This window comes from Pyrgilauda ruficollis, unplaced genomic scaffold, assembly GCF_017590135.1.
Source record: "Pyrgilauda ruficollis isolate IOZ18807 unplaced genomic scaffold, ASM1759013v1 scaffold576, whole genome shotgun sequence".
NCBI lineage: Eukaryota > Metazoa > Chordata > Aves > Passeriformes > Passeridae > Pyrgilauda > Pyrgilauda ruficollis.
In genome coordinates, this window is record NW_024527444.1 from 19,561 (window position 1) to 29,299 (window position 9,739).

The 9,739-nt window shown below is 64.1% G+C and overlaps 2 protein-coding genes across 2 annotated transcripts in view; both read left to right on the forward strand.

Annotated features, from left to right (window-relative positions):
• LOC121361497 (integrin alpha-7-like) overlaps positions 1 to 2,003 on the forward strand; it is a 20,748-nt gene extending 18,745 nt beyond the window's left edge. The window contains exons 19-20 of the mRNA XM_041482245.1: positions 324 to 446; positions 1,736 to 2,003. Of these exons, the coding sequence (XP_041338179.1) occupies positions 324 to 446; positions 1,736 to 1,915 (303 nt within the window). The 3' untranslated portion in view covers positions 1,916 to 2,003. The remainder of the gene's footprint in view (positions 1 to 323; positions 447 to 1,735) is intronic.
• Positions 2,004 to 3,011: 1,008 nt separating this feature from the next.
• MCRS1 (microspherule protein 1) lies at positions 3,012 to 9,517 on the forward strand (the record flags this gene model as incomplete). The annotated part of the gene is made up of 9 exons (XM_041482244.1): positions 3,012 to 3,288; positions 3,735 to 3,864; positions 4,729 to 4,811; positions 5,364 to 5,493; positions 6,096 to 6,282; positions 7,993 to 8,102; positions 9,007 to 9,115; positions 9,267 to 9,341; positions 9,410 to 9,517. Coding segments are annotated over exons 1-9 (1,209 nt in total), but the record flags the coding sequence as incomplete, so codon positions are not given.
• Positions 9,518 to 9,739: the final 222 nt, after the last annotated feature.

The following is a 9,739-nucleotide window of genomic DNA, read 5'->3' on the forward strand; positions in this document are numbered from 1 at the left end:
GGAGGGCAGGGGAGGGGCTGTGGGGGCGGGGCCTCTGGGGGAGGGACTGTGCTGACCCTGATGACCCCGTGTTGACCCCGCAGTGACCCCTGTGACCCCTGTAACCATCACTGACCCCAATGTGACCCCGTGACCCCTCCCTGACCCCCATGTGACCCCGTGTGACCCCGTGTGACCCTGTGTGACCCTGTGTGACGCCATGTGACCCTGTGTGACCCTGTGTGACCCCTGTGTGACCCTGTGTGACCCCATGTGACCCTGTGTAACCCCGTGTGACCCCGTGTGACCCCGTGTGACCCCATGTCACCCTGCTGTCCCCACAGATGTCGGTGTCCCTGCACCTGGACCCGGGCGTGGCCGTCACCGCCGTCCCCTGGTGGGTGCTGCCGCTGGCGGTGCTGCTGGGGCTGCTGCTGCTGGCGCTGCTCGTGCTGGGGCTCTGGAAGGTGAGGGACCCCCTGCTGTCGCGACATGGCACGATAGAGTGGAGCATATCGCGATATGGCACCATACAGCACGGCATATCGCGATATGGCACCATAGAGCACGGCATGTCGTGATATGGCACCATAGAGCACGGCATGTCGTGATATGGCATGATACAGTGTGGCATATCGCAATATACCCCTTGCTGTCCGGTGTCACATCACGATATCTCACACTGTCTGGTTCCATATCTCAATATCTCACGCTGTCCGCTGCCATATCGCGATATCTCACTCCGTCTGGTGCCATATCGTGATATCTCACTCTCTCTGGTGCCATATCGTGATATCTCACTCTGTCCAGTGCCATATTGTGATATCTCACTCTCTCTGGTGCCATGTCACAATATCTCATGCTGTCTAGTGCCATGTCGCGATATCTCACTCTGCCCGGTGCCATGTCGTGATATCTCACTGTGTCTGGTGCTATATCGCGATATCTCGCTCTACCCAGTGCCATGTCACGATATCTCACTCTGCCTGGTGCCGTGTCGCGATATCTCGCTCTGCCCGGTGTCATATCACGATATCTCGCTCTACCCGGTGCCATATTGCGATATCTCACTGTGTCTGGTGCTATATCCATGTCGTGATATGGCACCATAGAGCACGGCATGTCGTGATATGGCATGATACAGTGTGGCATATCGCAATATACCCCTTGCTGTCCGGTGTCACATCACGATATCTCACACTGTCTGGTTCCATATCTCAATATCTCACGCTGTCCGCTGCCATATCGCGATATCTCACTCCGTCTGGTGCCATATCGTGATATCTCACTCTCTCTGGTGCCATATCGTGATATCTCACTCTGTCCAGTGCCATATTGTGATATCTCACTCTCTCTGGTGCCATGTCACAATATCTCATGCTGTCTAGTGCCATGTCGCGATATCTCACTCTGCCCGGTGCCATGTCGTGATATCTCACTGTGTCTGGTGCTATATCGCGATATCTCGCTCTACCCAGTGCCATGTCACGATATCTCACTCTGCCTGGTGCCGTGTCGCGATATCTCGCTCTGCCTGGTGTCATATCACGATATCTCACTCTGCCCGGTGTCATATCACGATATCTCGCTCTACCCGGTGCCATATTGCGATATCTCACTGTGTCTGGTGCTATATCACGATATCTCGCTCTGCCCGGTGCCATATTGCGATATCTCATGCTGTCCGGTGCTATATCGCGATATCTCACTCTGCCCGGTGCCATGTCGCGATATCTCCCCGCCCTCTCTCCCCCAGCTGGGGTTTTTCCGGCGGGCGGCGCCGCCGCCGGCCGTGCCGCGGTTCCGGGCCGTGCGCATCCCGCGGGAGCAGCGGCCGCAGGCCCGCGAGGGCCGCACCGGCACCATCCTGCGGCCGCAGTGGGCGGCCGGACCCGCGGACAGGGACGGGGACAGCGCCGCGCCCGGACCCGCCTGAGCGCCACCCAGCGACAGACGGACACGGCTGGACAGACGGACACGGCATGGATGGACGGACACGGCACGGACAGACAGACACGGCACGGACAGACGGACACGGCTGGACAGACGGACACGGCACGGACGGACGGACACAGCTGGACAGACGGACACGGCATGGACAGACGGACATGGCACGGACAGACAGACACGGCACAGATGGATGGAGACGGGGCGGACAGACGGACACGCATGGCACGGACAGATGGACACAGCTGGACAGACTGACATGGCACGGACAGATGGATACGGCACAGACAGATGGACACAGCATGGACATGGGAGGGACAGCGACAGGGACAGCACCGCGCCAGGACCCGCCTGACGGACACCCATGGACAGACGGACATGGCATGGACACAGGGATAGACACAGCTGGACAGATGGACACAACACGGACAGATGGACACAGATGGACATGGGAGGGACAGGGACAGGGAGAGGAACAGCGCCGCAGCAGGACCCACTTGACGGACATCCGGGAGGGACAGACGGACACGGCACGGATACGGCACGGGTGGACAGATGGACGTGGCATAGACACGGCTGGACAGATGGACACGGGACATGGACAGATGGACATAGCTGGACATGGGATGGACACCGGATGGACATGGGATGGACAAATGGACATGGGATGGGCAGGGGGATGGACGCTGGATGAACACGTGGACACGGGTGGACACAGGACGTGGACAAATGGACACAGGGATGGACTCAATATGGACACAGCAGGGACAGGGACACGGACACAGACACAGGACAGGGGACATGGGACAGGGACGGTCCCTGGCTGTGCCCTGGGAAGGCCCCATGGAGGCCCTGCCATGTCCTGGAGCTCCAGGATGGGCAGGGGCCGGACAGAGCCACGGCCCCAGGGGTCAGTTCGGCCCCAGGGGTCACTTTGTCCCTATGGGTCACTTTTTGTCCCCAATAAAAGGCGCTGACCCCACATTGACTCCGAGTGTTCCTTCAGTGTCCAGGGGCTGCCGCCATGATGGGTGTGGCGGCCGCCATGATGTGTGTGGCAGCCGCCATGATGGATTGAGGCCGCCATGATGGGTGTGGCGACAGCCATGATGAGGGCAGCCGCCATGATTGTTGTGGCAGCCTCCATGATCGGAGTGGCGGCTTCTCCGTCAGGCCAGGCCGTGTCTCCCGGACTAGCCGGACACGCCCTCACCCCACGGGTCGGTCCCGGCCGCTCCGGACCCGCCACAACCCCGGTAACGGCGCCTGAAGCGCCACCAGCGCGGCCCTGCCCACACTCAAAATGGCGCCGCACGCCGAGGCCTCACCGGAACCTCCAACATGGCGGCGCCCACTGCGGGGGTCAGTGACGTCATTCTATTTCCGGCGCGGGCCGGAAGTGGCGCGGCCATGGCGGTCGGGAGCTCCAGGCGCTGGTGAGGCCGGGGGGCCCTTGGGGACACCGGGGAGGAGCTGAGGGGACACTGAGGGACGCTTGGGGACACCGGGGGGGCCTTGGGGACACCGGGGAGACCTTGGGGACAGCGGTGGCGGCGGTCGGGCCGGGGTTTGGGGCTGGGGACGCCGTGAGGGCCCCGCGCCCTCCTCGTGTCCCCTCAGTGTCCCCTCAGTGTCACCTCAGTGTCCCCAGCCCCCTCCTGTCCCCCCCCCGTGTCCCCTCAGTGTCCCCCAGTGTCCCCAAGCCTCTCTCGGTGGCACCCGGGAGGTGACACTGAGGGTCCTTTGCCCCCTCCCTGTCCCCTCCCCTGTGTCCCCATTGTCCCCAACCCCCTCGGGGTGACACCGAGGTGACACGGACGCGTCCCCAGATGCCAGCATGGCCACCAGCCGCTCGGAGGACGAGGAGTCCCTGGCGGGGCCCAAGCGGGGCCCGGCCACCCCCGCGGGGACTGTCCCCAAACGGCGCAGCTCCTCCAGGTAAGGGACACCGAGACACCCGGGGGACACCGGGACAGCCAGGGGACACAGGGGACACCCGGGGGACACAGGGACAGCCAGGGGACACTGGGACAGCCAGGGGACACTGGGACAGCCAGGGGACACCGGGGACACAGGGACAGGGAGGGGACACCGGGGACACCCGGGAGACACCGGGACACCCGGGGGACACAGGGGACAAGTAGGTGACACTGGGGACAGCCAGAGGACACAGGGACAGCCAGGGGACACCGGGGACACAGGGACAGGGAGGGGACACCGGGGACACCCGGGAGACACCGGGACACCCTGGGCAGGGACTGTCCCCAAACGGCGCAGCTCCTCCAGGTAAAGGACACCGGGGACAGCCAGGGGACACCGGGGACACCCGGGAGACACAGGGGACAAGTAGGTGACACTGGGGACAGCCAGAGGACACAGGGACAGCCAGGGGACACTGGGCAGGGACTGTCCCCAAACGGCGCAGCTCCTCCAGGTAAAGGACACCGGGGACAGCCAGGGGACACAGGGACAGCCAGGGGACACCGGGGACACAGGGACACCCAGGGGACAAGCAGGTGACACTGGGGACAGCCAGAGGACACAGGGACAGGGAGGGGACACAGGACAGGGACAGCCAGGGGACAGGAGAGAGGACACAGAGGAGGCACAGGGGACAGGGAGGGGACACCAGTGTCACAAAGGGGCAGGAGGGGACAGAGAGGAGATGGGGACGTGGGGAGGGGACAGAGAGGGGACACCAGGGAGGGGGAGGGGACAGAGAGGGGACACCAGGGACAGGGGAGGGGACAGAGAGGGGACACCAGGGATGGGGGAGGGGACACGTGGCGGCTTCTCCGTCAGGCCAGGCCGTGTCTCCCGGACTAACCGGACACGCCCTCACCCCACGGGTCGGTCCCGGCCGCTCCGGACCCGCCACAACCCCGGTAACGGCGCCTGAAGCGCCACCAGCGCGGCCCTGCCCACACTCAAAATGGCGCCGCACGCCGAGGCCTCACCGGAACCTCCAACATGGCGGCGCCCACTGCGGGGGTCAGTGACGTCATTCTATTTCCGGCGCGGGCCGGAAGTGGCGCGGCCATGGCGGTCGGGAGCTCCAGGCGCTGGTGAGGCCGGGGGGGTCTTGGGGACACCGGGGAGGAGCTGAGGGGACACTGAGGGACGCTTGGGGACACCGGGGGGGCCTTGGGGACACCGGGGAGACCTTGGGGACAGCGGTGGCGGCGGTCGGGCCGGGGTTTGGGGCTGGGGACGCCGTGAGGGCCCCGCGCCCTCCTCGTGTCCCCTCAGTGTCCCCTCAGTGTCACCTCAGTGTCCCCAGCCCCCTCCTGTCCCCCCCCCGTGTCCCCTCAGTGTCCCCCAGTGTCCCCAAGCCTCTCTCGGTGGCACCCGGGAGGTGACACTGAGGGTCCTTTGCCCCCTCCCTGTCCCCTCCCCTGTGTCCCCATTGTCCCCAACCCCCTCGGGGTGACACCGAGGTGACACGGACGCGTCCCCAGATGCCAGCATGGCCACCAGCCGCTCGGAGGACGAGGAGTCCCTGGCGGGGCCCAAGCGGGGCCCGGCCACCCCCGCGGGGACTGTCCCCAAACGGCGCAGCTCCTCCAGGTAAGGGACACCGGGGACACCCGGGGGACACAGGGGACAAGTAGGTGACACTGGGGACAGCCAGAGGACACAGGGACAGCCAGGGGACACCGGGGACACAGGGACAGGGAGGGGACACCGGGGACACCCGGGAGACACAGGGGACAAGTAGGTGACACTGGGGACAGCCAGAGGACACAGGGACAGCCAGGGGACACGGGGACAGCCAGGGGACACGGGGACAGCCAGGGGACACGGGGACAGCCAGGGGACACTGGGCAGGGACTGTCCCCAAACGGCGCAGCTCCTCCAGGTAAAGGACACCGGGGACAGCCAGGGGACACAGGGACAGCCAGGGGACACCGGGGACACAGGGACACCCAGGGGACAAGCAGGTGACACTGGGGACAGCCAGAGGACACAGGGACAGGGAGGGGACACAGGACAGGGACAGCCAGGGGACAGGAGAGAGGACACAGAGGAGGCACAGGGGACAGGGAGGGGACACCAGTGTCACAAAGGGGCAGGAGGGGACAGAGAGGGGAGGGGACACAGGACAGGGACAGCCAGGGGACAGGAGAGAGGACACAGAGGAGGCACAGGGGACAGGGAGGGGACACCAGTGTCACAAAGGGGCAGGAGGGGACAGAGAGGAGATGGGGACGTGGGGAGGGGACAGAGAGGGGACACCAGGGCCCCCCCCCGGCGCTGCCCAAGCGGCTCAAGAAGAGCAAACCCAGCCCCGCCCCCCGCGACCTGGGCAGGTGGAAACCCGCCGATGACCTGCTGCTCATCAACGCCGTGCTGCAGGTCAGGCATGGCCAGGGGGCTGGGGAGACCCCTGCCCGCCTGGGGGACCCCCCTCAATTGGGGAACCCCCCCTCAATTGGGGGATTTGGGGGGGTTTTGGGGGGAAGCCCAGAACGTCACTTGGGGCTCAATGGCTTCTCATGGTACAGCTGAGACACATCTGGAGGGCTTTGGGGGGATTTTGGGGGTCTCTCCTCACCTGGATGAACTTGAGGGACCCCCTCACACCTGGGGCACCCCCCCTCAATTGGGGGATTTGGGGGGGTTTTGGGGGGAAGCCCAGAACGTCACTTGGGGCTCAATGGCTTCTCATGGTACAGCTGAGACACATCTGGAGGGCTTTGGGGGGATTTTGGGGGTCTCTCCTCACCTGGATGAACTTGAGGGACCCCCTCACACCTGGGGCACCCCCCCTCAATTGGGGGATTTGGGGGGGTTTTGGGGGGAAGCCCAGAACGTCACTTGGGGCTCAATGGCTTCTCATGGTACAGCTGAGACACATCTGGAGGGCTTTGGGGGGATTTTGGGGGTCTCTCCTCACCTGGATGAACTTGAGGGACCCCCTCACACCTGGGGCACCCCCCCTCAATTGGGGGATTTGGGGGGGTTTTGGGGGGAAGCCCAGAACGTCACTTGGGGCTCAATGGCTTCTCATGGTACAGCTGAGACACATCTGGAGGGCTTTGGGGGGATTTTGGGGGTCTCTCCTCACCTGGATGAACTTGAGGGACCCCCTCACACCTGGGGCACCCCCCCTCAATTGGGGGATTTGGGGGGGTTTTGGGGGGAAGCCCAGAACGTCACTTGGGGCTCAATGGCTTCTCATGGTACAGCTGAGACACATCTGGAGGGCTTTGGGGGGATTTTGGGGGTCTCTCCTCACCTGGATGAACTTGAGGGACCCCCTCACACCTGGGGCACCCCCCCTCAATTGGGGGATTTGGGGGGGTTTTGGGGGGAAGCCCAGAACGTCACTTGGGGCTCAATGGCTTCTCATGGTACAGCTGAGACACATCTGGAGGGCTTTGGGGGGATTTTGGGGGTCTCTCCTCACCTGGATGAACTTGGGGGACCCCCGCCCATCTGAGGGACCCCCTCACACCTGGGGGACCCCCCCTCAATTGGGGGATTTGGGGAGGTTTTGGGGGGGGATCCCGGGACGGTCACTTGGGGCTCAATGGCTTCTCATGGTACAGCTGAGACACATCTGGAGGGCTTTGGGGGGATTTTGGGGGTCTCTCCTCACCTGGATGAACTTGGGAGACCCCCACCTATCTGAGGGATCCCCTCAAACCTGGGGGACCCCCCCTCAATTGGGGGTTTGGGGAGGTTTTGGGGGGAAGCCCAGAACGTCACTTGGGGTCAATGGTTTCTTGTGGTGCAGATGAGAGCACACCTGGGGAGGTTTTGGGGAGATTTTGGGAGTCTCTCCTTACTTGGATGAACTTGGGGGACCCCCACCCACCTGGGGGACCCCTCCTCAATTGGGGGAACCCCCTCACCTGGAGAATTTGGGGGATTTTGGGGGGAACCCCAAAATGGCCACTTAGGACCCAACGGCTTCTCCCGGTGCAGCTGAGACACACCTGGGGGGCTTTGGGGAAGTTTTGGGGGGTCTCTCCTCACCTGCAGGATTTTAGGGTGACCCCAACACCCCCAGGATCCCCCCCTCACCCCCTCACCTGGTTTTTTTTTGGGGTTCCCCCCCAGACCAACGACCTGACCTCGGTGCACCTGGGGGTGAAGTTCAGCTGCCGCTTCACCCTGCGCGAGATCCAGGAGCGCTGGTACTCGCTGCTCTACGACCCCGTCATCTGCAAGTGAGGCTCTTTGGGGGGTCCTGGGGGGTCTTTGGGGGGCTTCAGAGGGTCCCACAGGTCTGGGCGGGTCTGGCAGAGTCAGGGGACACAGGTGACACCCATGGGACACCCAGGTGACACTCAGGAGCGCTGGTACTCGCTGCTCTACGACCCCGTCATCTGCAAGTGAGGGCACTTTGGGGGGTCCTGGGGGGCTTCTGGGGGGCTTCTGGGGGTCCCACAGGCGTGGCAGAGCCCGGGGACACAGGTGACAGCAGGGGGACACAGGTGACACCCCTGTGACACCCGTGTGACACCTGTGTGACACCTGTGTGACACCCAGGGGGGCCTCAGGTGTCCCCAGAGGGGTTTGGGGTGTCCCCAAGGGGGCCTCAGGTGTCCGGGGTCCCACAGGCGTGGCAGAGCCCGGGGACACAGGTGACAGCAGGGGGACACAGGTGACACCCCTGTGACACCCGTGTGACACCTGTGTGACACCTGTGTGACACCCAGGAGCGCTGGGAGCTTCTGCTTTAGGAGCCCAGGGGGGCCTCGGGTGTCCCCAAGGGGGGTTTGGGGTGTCCCCAAGGGGGTCTCAGGTGTCCCCTAGGGGGTTTGGGGTGTCCCCAAGGGGGTCTCAGGTGTCCCCCGGGGGGCCTCAGGTGTCCCTGGGGATTTGGGGACAATTCCAGCAGTGTCACCTGTGTCCCCAAGCTGTCATGCCAGGCCGTGGAGCTGTCCCTGAGGGCTGTCACAGGGGTGTCCCCAATGTCCCCAATGTCCCCAGGCACTCGTGCCAGGCCATGCGCCAGCTGCACCCCGAGGGTTGGGCTGTCACAGGGTGTCACAGGGGTGACACAGGGTGTCACAGGGCTGTCACAGGGGTGACACAGGGGTGACACAGGGGTGTCCCCAATGTCCCCAGGCACTCGTGCCAGGCCATGCGCCAGCTGCACCCCGAGGCCGTGGCCGCCATCCAGAGCAAGGTCCTGTTCAGCAAGGCCGAGGAGCAGCTGCTGACCCGCGTGCCATCGGTGAGGAGTGTCCCCAAGTGTCCCCAAGTGTCCCCAAATGTCACCTAATGTCACCCAACATCACCCCCTGCTGCTGACCCGCGTGCCATCGGTGAGGGCTGTCCCCAAGTGTCCCCAAATGTCACCTAGTGTCCCCTTGACATGTCCCCAGAGCCCTGTCCCCTCGCTGGACACCTTCCAGGAGCTGCTGCAGGCTGTTTTACCCTGCCAGGACCTGTCCCCTGACGTGTCCCCGTGTCCCCAGAGCCCTGTCCCCGTGTCCCCATGTCCCCTGTCTGTCTGTCTGTCCCAGAGCTGACGGTGGCTGACCGGCGGCAGAAGCGCGAGATCCGGCAGCTGGAGCAGGAGCTGCACCGCTGGCAGGTGCTGGTGGACTCCATCACAGGTGGGCCCCGGCCGTCTGTCCGTCCGTCCGTCCGTCCGTCCGTCTGTCTGTCCGTCCGTCTGTCTGTCCGTCCGTCTGTTTGTCCGTCCATCCGTCTGTCCATCTGTCTGTCTGTCTGTCCATCCATCTGTCCGTCTGTCCATCTGTCCCTGGGTCCATCCCTGTGTCCGTCTGTCCATCCTTGGGTCCGTCTGAGTGTCTGTCCGTCCATCCCCGTGTCCATCCGTGTGTCTGTCTGT